The sequence below is a fragment of the Setaria italica genome, chromosome II (genome assembly GCF_000263155.2).
Source record: "Setaria italica strain Yugu1 chromosome II, Setaria_italica_v2.0, whole genome shotgun sequence".
Lineage (NCBI taxonomy): Eukaryota > Viridiplantae > Streptophyta > Magnoliopsida > Poales > Poaceae > Setaria > Setaria italica.
Genome location: NC_028451.1, coordinates 39,220,399 through 39,236,577, shown reverse-complemented (window position 1 = coordinate 39,236,577; position 16,179 = coordinate 39,220,399). Strand labels below are relative to the sequence as shown.

The 16,179-nt window shown below is 49.0% G+C and overlaps 4 protein-coding genes across 6 annotated transcripts; 3 read left to right on the top strand and 1 right to left on the bottom strand.

Annotated features, from left to right (window-relative positions):
- Nucleotides 1-361: 361 nt before the first annotated feature.
- LOC101776689 lies at nt 362-8,433 on the bottom strand. 2 transcript variants are annotated; one of them, XM_004957504.2, is made up of 4 exons: nt 8,281-8,433; nt 1,358-2,472; nt 1,137-1,220; nt 362-994 (listed from the first exon to the last, which is right to left on the bottom strand). In XM_004957504.2, exons 2-4 carry the CDS (start codon nt 2,463-2,465, stop codon nt 873-875), a joined length of 1,314 nt encoding a protein of 437 aa, XP_004957561.1. In that variant the 5' UTR covers nt 2,466-2,472; nt 8,281-8,433; the 3' UTR covers nt 362-872. The 2 variants fall into 2 exon arrangements, with proteins under 2 accessions (XP_004957561.1, XP_022679607.1); XM_022823872.1 differs by having other exon boundaries at nt 1,358-2,487; nt 8,281-8,429.
- Nucleotides 3,825-5,678, top strand: LOC106804166. Its single transcript, XM_014804717.2, has one exon. It carries the CDS (start codon nt 3,825-3,827, stop codon nt 5,676-5,678), a length of 1,854 nt encoding a protein of 617 aa, XP_014660203.2.
- A 1,579-nt stretch (nt 8,434-10,012) lies between the features above and the next one.
- Nucleotides 10,013-12,231, top strand: LOC101776016 (probable flavin-containing monooxygenase 1). Of its 2 annotated transcripts, XM_004957503.4 has the most exons (5): nt 10,013-10,542; nt 10,647-10,884; nt 10,968-11,146; nt 11,226-11,587; nt 11,655-12,231. In XM_004957503.4, the coding sequence occupies exons 1-5, from the start codon at nt 10,027-10,029 to the stop codon at nt 11,998-12,000; spliced, it is 1,641 nt and encodes a 546-aa protein (XP_004957560.2). In that variant the 5' UTR covers nt 10,013-10,026; the 3' UTR covers nt 12,001-12,231. The 2 variants fall into 2 exon arrangements, with proteins under 2 accessions (XP_004957560.2, XP_004957559.2); XM_004957502.4 differs by having other exon boundaries at nt 10,968-11,587.
- Nucleotides 12,232-13,283: 1,052 nt separating this feature from the next.
- Nucleotides 13,284-16,147, top strand: LOC101775611 (probable flavin-containing monooxygenase 1). Its single transcript, XM_004957501.4, has 5 exons — nt 13,284-13,817; nt 14,039-14,267; nt 14,341-14,516; nt 14,604-14,962; nt 15,512-16,147. Exons 1-5 carry the CDS (start codon nt 13,371-13,373, stop codon nt 15,855-15,857), a joined length of 1,557 nt encoding a protein of 518 aa, XP_004957558.1. The 5' UTR covers nt 13,284-13,370; the 3' UTR covers nt 15,858-16,147.
- Nucleotides 16,148-16,179: the final 32 nt, after the last annotated feature.

Genomic DNA, 16,179 nt, shown 5'->3' with positions numbered 1-16,179 from the left:
TTAGTCGTAAGCATCAATAATGAAGCATCTCGGCTCAAATGGTCAACTAGCCAGCGATCTCATTCTTATTTGATACCTGATGTCCCCGTGCAATTAAACAAGATACGGTCTGTATCAATGCAACACGTCAACTTGCTGAACAACATTTCTTAACTTGAAGCAGTTGCATAAACTTTTCCCGAAATTTTGTTGGTCCAACACAACTTTCTTTTCTGCTTTGGTTAGACTTTTTGAATTCGCAGTTGCACGGATTATGAATAATGTGATGGCCAGAGAAGGACCCGCCCTAAGCAGCCATCTTAAGAGTGCATTGTCACATCAGATTATCGGAAGCTGCGCACGCCAAAAGCATGTCAGTCGATTTAGTGCAAGTCAACATGATAGATTCATATATATAGCAAGGTTTGTTCTCTCAGACAACACACCGATCATCACCATGTCACAAAATTCAGGTGGCAAGAGTTCAGAAGAAAGTTCACTGTAGACACCCATTCCTCCACCTCTTCTCAACAACGGGCTTTGCTAGGCAGATGCACAACAGAAGGGTGCTGAGATGGAAATTCTGGAGTACCAGTCGGTGAAAGCTTGCACAGAAGGGTGCTGAGTTGGCCAGAGAAGAAACTCTATGAAGCAGCCGTCTTAGAGTTAATGGTTGCATCAGATTTCCAACAATGGCACAACAGATTGTAAGATACCACCATGAGAGCATGTCAGTCAATCTACTCTAACCCATCCGGATGGATATACATAGGCCTGTTCTTACAGACAACACAACAATTGTGACCGTGACACGGCATTCAGGTGGCAAGAGTTCAGAAGAAACTTGGTTGAATGCCTGTTATGCAGCAACATAACCAAATCACCCACTCCTTTCATCGGCGAGCTGGGAATGGCAGATGCTTGACAGTAGCGGGCTGAGCTGGGAACTGTGGAGCATCAGTGGGCGAAAGCTTGCCCAGAACATTCAGAACTTTCATCTTCTGCAGCTCCTTCCCTGATGGGTGTAACAAAGTAAATGTCAAGCCAAGAGCTCATGCTTCCATAAAGAGATTCAGTCACTTGAGTAGCAGAACTGGTAACGCCGAAATATAACTTCAGAGCTGAAAAAGGAAAAAGAAACAGATTGCAGGTATCACCTTCCTCAACCAAAAGATTGGCTGCCCGTTTCTCCAGCTCAATGGCATGCTTACTTAGTCCAACAGATGACAAAGACCGAAGCACTACAGTTCAGCCAAAGGATATGACATGTAAGATTAATGTAACAGTTGCAGTAAACTACATTCTTGTAAGAGAACACAAAATTTGCGTGACCTGATTGCAGTAAATTGCATTGAACTAAGATAAATGAGTTGCTTACTGCGGATATATTCTTCCTGGCCTGATTGCTCATTATTTCTCAAGAATGTTTGCAGCTGAAGAAATCGATCACTCCGATCTTGATTGCTTGATCTTGGTGGATGAGCTCGATTAGGTGCTAGATTAGTAGCAGATATAGCATTATTAGATGCTGCGGTAGTAGCCGAAACACTGCTAGATACTAAATTAGCAGCAGATATAGCAGCACGAGATGCTGCATTAGTAGCTGATGAAACACCGCTGTGTGCTAAATTAGCAGCTACAGAGCTTTGAGGCACTGGAGTAGAGGACATCACATTGCGAGGTGACAGACTAGTAGTCACACCATTAGTTGGCCGAACAGCAACCTTTCCTGGAGATTGCTTGCTGCGGATATACTCTTCCTTGCCTGATTGCTCATTATTTCTCAAGAATGCCTGCAGCTGAATAAATCTATCACTCCAATCTTGATTGCTTGATCTTGGTGGATCAGCTCGATCAGGTGCCAGGGTAGATGTTGCACTAGTAGCCAAAACACTGCTAGTCACCAAATCAGCAGCTGCAGAGCTTTGAAGCATTGGAGTAGAGGACACCATATTGCTTGGTGGCAAACTAGTAATCACATCATTAGTTGGTCGAACAGTAATCTTTCCAGGAGATTGTTTCCCAAAGGAATGCTGAGCCAGCAAAACTGTGGATTGCAAAGCAGGGGAGGCAGTAACTGCAGCAGGAGATGCGAATTGAGGAGAGGACTGGGTGTGAGGTACATTGTTCTGATGCTTCAGACTTGATTCCTGTGGCTGTGATCCTCCTGCAACAGGTTTCTTTGTGCTTATAGAATTGAAACTTTCAGCACGAGCAGAAGTGCCTCCTTTGCTTTGATCAGTGTCAGGCCTCCTGCGCACATACACAAGATGGCCATTTGCCCCTGGATTGCCCAGCGTGTGATGGTTTGTTGGACTCAGGGGGCCATAAGGTTGTGGTCGCTTGAGGCCAACTGTAGCAGCAACTTTGTCTTTAGAGAAGGAAGTCCCGGGTTGCTCATTAACAACATTCTTAGTCCGTTTTGGAGACTCCCGCAATGCTGCCTTTTTCTCTGAAATTGAGTGCGGGTTGTCACCAGCAGGCATGGTGGTCCTGCAGATAAACAGGCTGGATGAATTATATACTCATCAGACACCAGCAACAGGTAGGTTCTGCTGAGCCAAGGATAAGGATAGTAGCAAATAGTAACCAACAAGTATGGAGAGTTAAGGCACACCAAGCCATTTCTACCATTAGGTTCTGTATTTTTGGTTATGTTTGTTGTGCAGTTTCCAGTTACAATCTGATGCAGTATTACATAGTTGCAGAATGTAGCTGGGTAGTTTTGCTTACTTTGTTCTCTAGAAAATAGCATTGACAGTTCTAGTGCAGAGCAGAGAGAACAGAGTCTCCAAGAAGACGCGGTAAGATATTAGTAAGAAACAAGAATACAACACTGCACTACAACTTGCAGAGCAGGACTTTCATATCTATCAACCAAGCAAATAAACCTTGCAGAGCAGCAGAACTATCTAGCTGCTGGACTAGAATATAACAATACTGCAAGCAGTCATGCAAGTAGCAAAAAAATAATGATGATGGAGTAGCAAAATAGTAAAAGACGCTGTAAATATAACATTCTGTTGTGGACTCCTTTTTCTATAGGAACACATATAGCAGGCGCAAAAAGGGAGAATCCACAACTGACACGGCAACAAACCAACATGGCTGAGCTGTTTCGGATCAAGTGGGAACGGGATAGGATAGTAGTTTGTTACGATTGCTAGTTGCTTGTGAGTTAAGTTGATGCCTATTCTATAAAGGCCAGTAGTTTGTATTAGATTGGATCATCGACGGAATAAAGCTCTCCCGTTCAGGGTGGGAGCTGTTCTTCGACGGTGGCGAGGGAAACTTCCTCGTCCGCCGGCGACAACAGCTCGCCGCCGCATTATTTGCTCCGCTCCACCTCTCAAGCTCATCTCTTCCTGCGTTCTCCCCTGCGCTCTCCTTGTCGACCTCGACGCCATATCAATTTGGTACAAGGGACCAGTGCCGAGCTATCACCGTCCTCACCTATGGCCGACCCTAGCAACGGTCCTGCGACCGACTCCGCCAAGCTTGACCGCATCATTGCGCAACTCTCGACCATCAACAATCGATTGGACGCCCATGACCGTCACATCGCACGCACGGAGAAGTTCCAAACCGGCAGCGACGACTCCGAGATCACAGGCGAAGTACCACCGGGCGGCGAGCGCCGCGCATCCGGCCGTGGTGGCGGCGGCAGCGGCGACGACGACGGCAACAACGGCGGCTACGGCGGCGCTCCTCACGACCGCTACACCCGTCACGATGGCGCTTGGCGCCAACCGCGGCTGCCCAAGCTGTCGTTTCCCAAGTACAACGGCGAGACGGATCCGCTTCCGTGGCTCAACAGCTGCGACATCTTCCGCGGACACGGCACCATGGACGAAGAGAAGGTGTGGATGGCTTCCCTGCATCTCAAAGGGGTGGCGTCCCAGTGGTATTACCAGCTGAAACGGGATTTTGGCGTCGTCTCATGGCCGCGGTTCGCCAAGTTCGTCACTCTTCGCTTCGGTCCGCCGATCCGCTCCAACACCCTAGGTGAACTCAAGGTCCTCTACCGGACAGGAACAGTGGAAGAGTACCAACGGCAGTTCTTAACGCTGCTGTTCCGCTACGACCAGCTTGGGCCGCAGCACCAGATTGATCTCTTCACCTCTGGATTGGGCCAGCCATTGTCCTCCGACGTCGAGATGCAGCGGCCATCGAATCTGCAGACGGCTATGAGTCTGGCACGCGCCTTTGAACTTCGCTCTAAGGAGGCCGAGCGCGCGATCAACGCGACGCCGTCACGCTCGACACCTCACCCACGCGCACCGACCATGCCATCCGCATCCGCGGCCACCAAACCGAACGAACAACTGCGTTCCCGTTTCCACCGCCTGTGCGCCGACGAGATCGCGGAGAAACGAGCTAGCGGCCTGTGCTACTTCTGTCCGGAAAAATTCACCAAGGATCACAAGTGCTCTAGCCACGGCGGGGTCTTCTGCTTGTCCATGGAGGAGACGGAGGTTGACGGCACAGACATCTCCGAGGACAACGTGCGCATCTCGCTACATGCACTCACCAGCGTCACCGCAGCCGACACCATCCGCCTTCGCGTGCGGATTAACGTCGAGCTCACCGCCTTGGTGGATTCCGACTCCACACACACGTTCATCCGCAACGACGTCGCGCACCGTCTCGGCCTCGCCGTCACACCCCGGACTGGTCTGCACGTCCAAGTCGCGAATGGGGAGCGGTTGGGCTGCCCAGGAATCTGCACGGCCACACCGTTCGACATCCACGGCGAAACATTCTCCATTGACTGCTATGCCTTGGCGCTGGATGGATTTGATGTCGTCCTCGGCGTCCATTGGCTCAAGACGGTAGGGCCAATCACATGGGATTTCGACGAGCTCACCATGGCATTCCAGTACAAGGGACGTGCCATCTTGTGGCACGGCATTGGCGGCACAGACGTCAGCTTAGCAGCCCTCACCGCTACACGGGATTTGATGGAGGACCTCCTGCAGCAATACGGCGACATCTTTGCCAAACCTCGGGGCCTGCCACCGCCACATCGTCAAGATCATTGCATCCACCTACCCGGCACGGCGCCCGTCGCGGTCTGGCCGTACTGCTACCCCCAGCTGCTGAAGGATGAAATCGAGCGCCAGTGCGAGAACATGCTAGCCCAGGGCATCATCCGTGTCTCGACGTCGCCATTCTCATGGCGTTTTTGCGTGGATTACCGAGAGCTCAACGACAAGACGGTGAAAGACAAGTTCCCAATTCCGGTGGTCGACGAGCTCCTCGACGAGCTTCGTGGCGCCAGATTCTTCACCAAGATCGACCTCCGGAGTGGCTACCACCAGGTGCGCATGCACCCCGAGGATGTGGCCAAGACGACGTTCCGTACCCACCACGGCCACTTTGAGTTCTTGGTCATGCCTTTCGGCCTCACTAACGCGCCAGCCACGTTTCAAGCATTGATGAACGCTAGCCTGAAGCCCTTCTTACGGCGGTTCGTCCTTGTCTTTTTTGATGATATTGTCATCTATAGCTCGTCGTGGTTAGAACATTTACAACAGGTCCAGATGGTGCTGCAATTGGTGCGCGATCACCAGCTCTTCGCCAAGCGTTCCAAGTGTTATTTTGGGCAGGAGTCTGTGGCATATCTTGGCCACGTCATCTCGGCTGCCGGGGTCGCCATGGACCCGGCCAAAGTGGAGGCTTTGGTGGCTTGGCCATAGCCGCGCACCATGCGTGCCCTCCGCGGCTTCCTAGGGTTCACTGGATACTACTGTAAGTTTATTGCGGGCTACAGGACGGTGGCCGCGCCGCTCACTGCTTTGCTCAAGGGGGATGTGTTCCGGTGGACAGCGGCTGCGGACCAGGCGTTCAAGGCTCTGAAGGCGGCACTCATGGCAGCACCCTTGCTTCATCTGCCGGACTTCACCAAGCGCTTCGTCGTCGACTGTGACGCCTTGGGCGCTAGGTTTGGCGCGGTTCTCCATCAGAGCAATGGCCCCATCGCTTTCTTCAATTGCGCTGTGGCGGCCCATCACGCCAAGCTACCGACCTATGAGCGCGAGCTGATCGGGTTGGTTAAGGCAGTTCGCCACTAGCGGTCGTACCTTTGGGGCCGCCCATTCACAGTCTGCACAGATCACCAGAGTTTGAAGTTTCTTCTCGATCAACGTCTGTCGATGATTCCACAACACACATGGGTTAGTAAGTTGTTTGGCTATGATTTAACAGTGGAATACAGGCTCGACAAACTAAATATTGCTGCTGATGCGTTGTCACGCTGGGATGAGAATGCTACCCTGCTCTACGCACTTTCTCTTCCAGCATTCGAGGTGTTCGACGCCCTGCGCACTGAACTGATTATTGATGCTTTTGTTGTGGACTTGCAGGCACAAATATTTGCAGGTTCGGCTCCGGAACGGTGGTCTGAGGTGGATGGTCTTCTTCTCTTTAAAGGTCACCCATATGTCCCTGATGATTCCCCTATGTGGCCACAGTTGCTACAGGATGCGCACACCACGGGCCATGAGGGTACTCAAAAAACTCTGCACCATTTCCGTATGTCCTTCTACAACCCCCACGCTAGTCGCTTGGTTCGTGAATTTGTTCGGGGCTATCAGGTCTGTCAACCCAACAATTCCGAACATTTGCACCCGACAGGTTTGTTACAACCTTTACCAGTTCCATCTAAGGTTTGACACTGGTTGACCGGTTCTCGAAATTTGCTCATTTCATTCCATTGGGTCATCCTTATTCTGCTAATTCAGCCGCTCGGGCTTTCTTCGATGGTATTGTGAGACTACATGGGTTTCCTTGTTCCATTGTCAGTGATCATGACCCGATTTTCACAAGCAATTTCTGGACAGAACTTTTCAGGTATTGCAACGAGTAGGCTCCGTTGCTTATAAGTTCCAATTGCTTGCTCATGCTCGCATTCATGATGTGTTCCATGTCTCTTTGCTCAAGAAGTTCATGGGTGCTCCTCCTGTTGGTGCGCTAGTACCATTGCCACCATTGGTACATGGTCGGGTTGTTCCTGCTCCTGAGAAGGTGATTTATGCTCGCCTATACCGGGGTGTCTGGGAAGTCTTGGTGCAGTGGCAAGGTCATTCAGCTGCGGATGCAACTTGGACTTCGGTGGAGGATTTCAAGGCCTCTTATCCTCAATTTCAGCTCGAGGACAGGCTGTTTGTCGGGGAGGGGGAAGGTGTTGTGGACTCCTTTTTCTATAGGAACACGTATAGCAGGCGCAAAAAGGGAGAGTCCACAACTGACACGGCAACAAACCAACGTGGCTGAGCTGTTTCGGATCAAGTGGGAACGGGATAGGATAGTAGTTTGTTACGATTGTTAGTTGCTTGTGAGTTAAGTTGATGCCTATTCTATAAAGGCCAGTAGTTTGTATTAGATTGGATCATCGAAGGAATAAAGCTCTCCCATTCAGGGTGGGAGCTGTTCTTCGACGGTGGCAAGGGAAACTTCCTTGTCCGCCGGCGACAACAGCTCGCCGCCGCATTATTTGCTCCGTTCCAACTCTCAAGCTCATCTCTTCCTGCGTTCTCCCCTGCGCTCTCCTCGTCGACCTCGGCGCCATATCGCATTCATAACATATGGTAGCCAGGTACCAATCAGATACCTCTCAAAGTTTATTGTGTATTCGATTCCGTTCATTTATGATAAACGATGGAGCCATATATGACAAAGAAATTCACTGCAAACTTACAGTATGCCACACAACTTCAGTAGATTCTATTGTTCCTTTTATAGAAAAAGGAAAAGCATGATTTTGATTTCATCTCGCAACCACAGTGAACAGGATGCCTTAACAGTAAAGGTATGCACCCTGCATTCTCTTTTTTTCTACAGCCAAATTAATTAACTTCTGCAGCACCAAAGGTACTACTTCCCTAAATGTCTGACAAGCACAATTCATATCACCAAGAGAGTCAAGCAATGACAATAAAAGGTGTAATCCTAGAAGACTAACGCATCTAAGTGTACAATCCCTCGACAAATTTCCAGGTCACTGGGGGTAAAAAAAAACAATTTATTCCAAGAATCAAAAAATTGTGTCAAAATGCCATTGAGATGAGGTCAGACTAAAAGTCTAAAACCATGGAGCTGCGAGCCTAGAAATTGAGGGTTGGTATAGCTGGTTTTGGAACAAGAAATACCCACGACTACACACGCTGCCGCTCAATTCAATCGAAGATCAAGAACCCTAAAAGCAATCCCACGACTGACATTCGAAGAACAAGACGAACGGGCATTGCCAATCGGGCCAGCGCCAAGGTAAGAGAAGTGAGATTCGGGGTAGCTTCTCACCTGGAGGTGGTAGCCCGATGGGAGAGACGAGCTGGGATGGGAGGAGGATGAGCTAGGGTTTATCGATGGGGTGGAGACCCATCGCAACGGCGTTGCAAGCTGGGGAGAAACGGAGCGTCGAGTGCGAGTTTGGCACACAGGTCAGGGGGCACTGTTGGTTGAATGAGGAAGAGGAAGGAGGCCGCACTGGTTGGGCTGGGCGATTGGAGGCCCAATTTGTAGGCCCATTAGGCTCTTCGGTGTAGGTTTGGATTTCTGGTTATTCTTCGTCCGGAAGAACTCCAGCGCAATGAACCTAAAAAAAAAAAAACTCCAGGGCAATTTCTTGAAATGCTGACCTGCTCGTTTTGTCAAGAAAAGAAAAGGAATGAAGAAGAAAAAGAAGAAGAACGCAGAACACGCGTGCAATGGATAATTTTTATATTTTGAAAAGGACTGCGGCTAAGCTTTGACCTGTGCTATGCCCCTCCCACACCGCGAAAAGGCCTGTGCTTCTTGCTATTCACGAAATGCAGTGCCGGTCCAAGAAGGGAACAAATGCGCCGAAGAACAAGAACTCAGCTGTGCCAAGTCCCCAGGCTGCCCCTTTTTTCTCACGATTTCTTTGCACCGAAGGCTGCGACTATTCAGCGGAGATACCTACGCGATGGCACAAAAACCTCGTACCATTAATTGCCGTACGAGTATTTGAAAACGAGTTTAAAATAGAACAAACTAAGATATTATATGGTTTTAGTTAAAAATAATTAAGAGCTGGGTTGAATTGTGAAGCGAGAAAAAAAACGGTGGTCCATTAATATCCACGGTGCATCATATATTTTCTATTCACTTTTTTCCGCAAGATGTATCTGGTGGGAGGCATATGATGTGGGCGAGCTAGGATATGTTGTTAGTTAGCCAACCCTAAAAATGTTGAATTAGCCCATCTCAAATGTTAACACAGTGTTCATAGATTGTTTAATTCAGTGTAACAAGATGTTGATTGTTAAAGCATTTTCGAGGTGGGTGATTGGTGAACTGCAATGGCTAAAGTTGATCGGCCCAATGTAAGATGCATAGCTTAGACCAGTTTAACTGCACAATTTCATTATACAGTTACCAAAACTGAAAACTTGGTAACTGTACTAATTGAATGTCAAAGGGATGAAACTCCTCTCTTATACGATGACTGTACTAGTTGAATGTCAAAGGGATGAAACTCCTCTCTTATACGATGAAACTCTCCCTCATAATAATATTGCCAAGTCAGCAATTTTACTGATGTGGCAACAAATTTAATGCTCATGAAACTCCTATGAAACTCCCATTGAGACTGGTCTTAATCATCTTTCACAAGATAGAAAGTTGCTCATAAAACTCCTATGAAACTTTCATTGAGACTGACCTTAATCATCTTTCACAAGATAGGGAGTCCCGGTACATCAGTACATGTGCTTTCTGACTTCAGCAAAAATCAAACCGCGGCAGGTCCGTGGCATAGTACCCAGCTCCTGCATTGACTGGGTCGAGAAACCTGAATCAAGGAAAATGGTATTACCGTCCATACTTACGGAAGGGTTGTACACTATTAGACGCTATTTGTTCCATCGTTGCACGTTCCCGGCTGCAAAGATCCGAGCAAAAATTTCCGCAGCAACCGTTGAATCGCCCGTACTTCAACCCATACCGAATCAAACCAAAATAAGAGATCAAATCCCGGCATTGAAAAACACCGCACATGCCTCGCGCCAATATTTAAATACTAAAATGGTCGCCCCCGAGATCCACCCGCACCGAAGCTGCCGGCAAGGACCACCAGACACAGCGGCGGCGTCAATGGATCACAAGGCGGCGAAGCGTGTGGCCATCGTCGGCGCCGGCACGAGCGGGCTCGCCGCGTCCAAGCACCTCCTGGCGCGGGGCTTCCGCCCGGTGGTGTTCGAGGCGGGCGCCGCCGTCGGCGGCCTGTGGACGCGCACGCTCGCCACCACCAGGCTGCAGTCGCCCAACCAGGGCTACCGCTTCTCCGACTTCCCGTGGCCGGAAGACGCCGACGCGTTCCCGCGCCACGACCAGGTCGTGGCGTACCTCGCCGCCTACGCGCGCCGCTTCGGCGTCGAAGACTGCGTCAGGTTCCGGAGCAAGGTCGTCGCCGCGGAGTTCGTCGGCACCGACGACGGCGCTAACGCGGAGCTGTGGGCGGGCAACGGCGAGGCGTTCGGCGGTGATGGCGCTGGCCGGTGGCGCCTCACCGTGCGTCACGGCGACTCCGACGCCACGCAGGTACGTGTTCTGAGCCTCCAAGGACGTGTCGGAGCACTAGAGCGAGGGTACAGGATTGGCATCGACTAAGGTTGCCTGATGTTCGGGTTCGCCGCCGCGCGCAGACGTACGAGTTCGACTTCCTGATCCTGTGCATCGGGAGATTCAGCGGCGTGCCCAACATCCCGGAGTTCCCGCCCGGCGTCGGCCCCGACGCGTTCCGCGGGCGGGTGCTCCACTCCATGGATTTCTCCGACATGAACGACGCGGACGCCGCCGCGCTGGTCAGGGGCAAGCGCGTCGCCGTCGTCGGCTCGGGCAAGTCCGCCTTCGACATCGCGGCCGAGTGCGCCGACGCCAACGGTCAGTCGCCTTCGACATGGAAGAGTCCCCTGACGCTCTGATGACGCGTGCTTATTGCCACCTCTTCGTTTCTTGTTGGTCAGGCGCCGAGCGGCCGTGCACGATGGTCTGCAGGAGCCCACAATGGCTGCTGCACGACGTCAACGTCTGGGGCAAGCTCAACCTGGGGTACCTCTACATGAACCGGTTCGCGCAGCTGATGGTGCGCAAGCCCGGCGCCGGCCTGGCGTCGACCCTCCTCGCCACGTTGCTCACGCCTTTGGTACGCAAAACGCATGAACCACAAAAAAGAAAATGTATTCAGAGACTTGCTTGCTCCTTGCACTCGACATTCTCTGCAGGCGTGGCTGATATCGAAGGTGACGGAGGCATACTACAAGAAGGCGATACCGATGCGGGAGCACGGCATGGAGCCGGAGCTCGGGTTCGCCGGGTCCATCTCGTCGTGCAACATCGGCATGCTGCCAGACGCGTTCTACGACAAGGTGAGGGGCGGCAGCATCGTCATCAGGCGGTCAGGGGCGTTCAGCTTCTGCGAGGACGGCCTGGTGCTGGACGGCGCCGACCGGCGCGTCGTCCCCGCCGACCTGGTGATACTCGCCACAGGGTTCTGCGGCGATCAGAAGCTCAGGGACATGTTCGTGTCGCCCCGGGTGAAGGACATCGTCGCCGGCTCGTCGGACACCACCGTCCCTCTTTACAGGTGAGTCAGTCATAGGATAGGAGCTCATTCTTCTTGGTTCGTTTCACAAACTTGTGAATGCGTGCAGGGAGTGCGTGCACCCACGGATCCCGCAGATGGCGGTGATCGGGTACTCGGAGAGCCTGACCAACATCTTCTCGATCGAGATGATGGCCAAGTGGGTGGCGCGGTTCCTGGACGGCGCGTTCCGGCTGCCGGGCGTGGCGCGGATGGAGCAGAGCGTGGCGGAGTGGGGCGGGTACATGCGACGGAGCAACGGGGAGAGGTTCCGGCGGTCGTGCCTCGGCGCCGTGAACATCTGGTACAACGACGAGCTGTGCCGCGACATGGGCTACGACCCAAGGAGGAAGAAGGGGCTCCTCGCCGAGTGGTTCCAGCCCTACGGCGCCGTCGACTACGCCGATATCCAGTGACGCTTTTTTCCGCGGCTTCAGCGGTGCGGAGACATGTGGGGGGGTTGAGCACAGGTGGATCAAGCGGTTCCTGGCAGACTGGCTGCTCCGTTATGGGCCAGCAGATTACGCTGAAATTAAACAAATTGAAATTTCATCAGGTCCCGGTCCCCTGGACAAATCATATGCAATTGTGAATCAAATTCAGAAAGTGTCGAGCCCATATGAGAATGCATAATCCAAACCGTCACTGGACTAAATTTGTCATTTTCTGTTAAATCATAACCATCTAGGGGTTTCTTCGAACTTTTTTTTAATGCTTGATCAACAGGACAATCATAGGATAGTGTTGCTGAAATAATAGCCCTGAAATATGGATGCTGAGACAAGAGCAGTGAGCTAACACAAAATACCATTGGCACTACAGGTCTAACACTAACAGGACTCATTTTCATGGGTTAGCCATTCTAGGTCAGCATCAGGATGATATTTTGACTGAATGTTTCGTATCAACTGACTAACGTGTTAAGCGCACACGAACCACGTTAAGGTTAGAATAATATAGCAGAACTTGTTCTCCAACTCTCTTCAGATGGTCAGACTTAGCTTGCACGATTCAAGTGCACACTATATTCCCAGACAAAAATGTCTCTTTCGATCAAGTGTAATCAACACCAACAAATAGGGCATTACCCAACACAAAGCAGTAGTGGATCCAAATGACACCAGTCCTTATCTAGATATCCAGCTAGATGACGTTCACCACTCAAACAAGCCCACTTCTGATAAAAGTGTCATCAAAATGCACTCAAGTGAATCAAAAAGTTGCACACCAACGTGGAATTGTGTCAACAAGCTAAGTGCTCATACATATCTTTGTAGGTTATGGCCATAAGAGAATTTCTAAAGGTGAACTAAGACAATCCTAGCAATTTGATATTTGCAATACAATGTGTGTAACATCACATCAGTACATCAACCTCAACAGCCCAAGATAGTATTCACTAGCTAACCTTGGATGCTGTGTTGGTAGGTATTTAAATTTGAAAGGGGCCTATAACAAACAATTACTTAAAAAGTCACCCATCAGATTTTCTGCGTGGATTTCCGGGCACTGAGGCACTGAAGACTGAACACAAAAGACAACCGACAGCAAGTAGGCTGACAGGAATAAACCCTGAAACAACCAAACAACCTGGCAAGTGGTGGTGGTTCGGCCTTTGGCTCCATATGTAAAGATCCAACAGCTCAAAAAATCTAACTTATCCAAAGAACCAAACGTGAACGTTGTATAAAGGACACAGAACAGACTCCCCTCCCTCCTCCCTCCTCTCTCCTCCCTCCCTTCCCAGAAGCACTACTCCCTCCCTTTCAAGAAGCAGAGCAAGAGCATGGAGAGGAATAGGGTGGGAATTGTTGGTGCAGGTGTGAGCGGCCTAGCAGCCTGCAAGCATGCGCTCGACAAGGGGTTTAGTCCAGTGGTGTTTGAGGCTGATGGAAGCATCGGTGGAGTGTGGGCACATACCTTGGAGTCGACAAGGCTTCAAGCGCCAACGACAGCATTCCGGTTCTCAGATATGGCTTGGCCAGAGAGTGTGACGGAGACGTACCCCAGCCACTACAAGGTCATGGAGTATATAAGGTCATATGCTTGCAAATTTCAACTCCTAAAGTACATCAAGTTCAATAGCCAGGTGCTTGGTGTTGAGTATCTTGGTGCGACTGAGGAAGAGATAATGAGCTGGAAGCAATGGTCTGGGAATGGGACAGCATTCGGAACTGGGAAGGATGGAGGTTGGCGCATCACAGTGAAAGACTTGAAAGTTGGTGACACTCAGGTAAGTATATTCCATTGACATTACCTACGTTCAGAGAGTTCAGATTGATATCTTTTTTGTCCTATGTATCAACCTTATATTGGTGCGTAGGAAGAGAACTGGTGAGACTGAAATTCCATAGAAAAAACAATCCAGATACACTGCTACTAAATTTTTATCTAACATATGGAACAAACTTGGATACCATACTACAACACTTTTTGTGCAATCTCCCGTCACAGGTTCTTCAGGTGGATTTTCTCATCCTGTGCATTGGAAGGCATAGTGGAACCCCAAATATCCCAGAATTTCCAGCAAATGGGCCTGAGTTGTTCAAGGGCAAAATATTGCACTCACTGGACTATTCTTACATGGATAATGTTGCTCATTTTGTTAAGGGGAAGCATGTCACGATAGTTGGCTCTGGAAAATCAGCATTTGACATTGCTGCAGAAGTTGCCAAGGTGAATGGTGAGTACAGAATTAGTGCCTCAATAACTAGAAATAGTAATTCTACTACATTGAGTCTTCAATTTCAATGCAGGTGCAGATCAGCCATGCACCATCATATATAGAACAAAGCACTGGCTGGTCCACAAGTCTAGCATATGGGGAGTTGACCTCAGTTACTTCTATCTAAATCGCATCTCACAGCTGCTACTTCACAAACCTGGTGAAGGATTTCTACGTTATATGTTGGCTACTGCACTATCTCCCTTGGTAAGTAAGAATATATTTTCAAATGAAGACACATTCAGACAATAAGCTGCAGAATCCTGAAAGATGAAAGTTTATCTGTTGTTTCAGCGATGGGCGATCTCAAAAGTGATTGAAACTTACTTCAAGTGGAGCATTCCCTTACAAAAGCATGGGATGGTACCTGACTACAGCTTCTCCTTTGCTATGTCCTCGTGCTCAATTGCAATGCTGCCAGAAGGGTTCTATGACAGGGTTGACGATGGCAGCATTATTCTCAAGAAATCCAAGGCATTCAACTTCTCTAATGATGGAATAATCCTGCAAGACAAGAAGGAAAGCATAAAAAGTGATATTGTGATTCTAGCAACAGGATTCAGAGGAGATCAGAAGCTTAGGGACATCTTCACAGCAAATTGGTGTAGAAAGATAGTGGCAGGATCACCGGATACAGTAGCTCCTCTATACCGGTACACCTTGTACAATTTTTTAGTCCACATTTAAGGTGCCCATCAAATTACATTTCATAGCATAACTGAAAGGGACAGGGAGAACATTTGCTCTACGAAACTAGTGTACCACTTACCAGCTAACAGTTTTAACAAGAAAAAATAATGGAATAATCAATGAAATAATAATTCAGTGGTGAAGTAGGAAGCCACATCACAGAGGTTTTTTCTAAGAAGGCCATATAACATACAGTAGTTCAGTAAACAAACAAACATGTAGTGCACTATCACAAGATTTCTACGAAAGTGATCTCTTCACAGTAATTAAGAAACATGCATCCTTTGCTCATCCTACTTAATAGCTTTTGAAAAGTCTTCTTATTTTTTTCGTAGAGAGCATAACGACCATAACAGTAGGTATCTTTGACTTTGGTGGACGAAGATAAGACAAGCTTAATAAATTCAAGATATGAAGTTAGACGGAAAAATATATGTGCTGTTTACAGTATACTTGTTAAAGACTGTATGTTGGATTTAGTAATCTCATTTATGAAATTCTTATGATTACAGAGAATGCATCCATCCCCGGATTCCTCAGTTGGCAATAGTTGGGTACTCTGAGAGCCTTACTAACATATATGCCTCAGAGAGGATGGCCAATTGGGTAGCCCATTTCCTGGCTGGTGGGTTCAAATTGCCAAGCATAGCATGCATGGAAAAGAGTGTAGCAGAATGGGCCAAGTACAAGAATATATACAACGGGAAATATTTTCGCAGGTCCTGCATAAGCACCGTTAACATATGGTTAAATGATCTGTTATGCCAAGACATCGGATGCAACCCTAAAAGGAAGAAAGGGTTCCTGGCCGAATGGTTCCAGCCATATGGACCTGCTGATTATGCAGGTCTCTACTGAAGCTAGTTGCTTCTCAGTGAGTATTCATAAGGAATGATGAAGAGCCCACAGTTATTACGTTCATGGCTGTACGGACAATTTAGAAGGGCTTTATCTTCAAAAAATTACTGTTACTATCAGTATAGGAGAATATTTCCACAATCTTCTGTATCCATTTTTAATTTCAGGCAGGAGAGGTAATGAACTACTATCAGCAATGTGAAACCTACAAGCAAAACTTGTCTGGTGTATGGACTGTAAGGTTTGAATCTACCAGATCTGTCTAAAATAAGTCTGCAATGTTCTATGTACATTTTTCAAATTCAAGCACAGAGAAGATAAA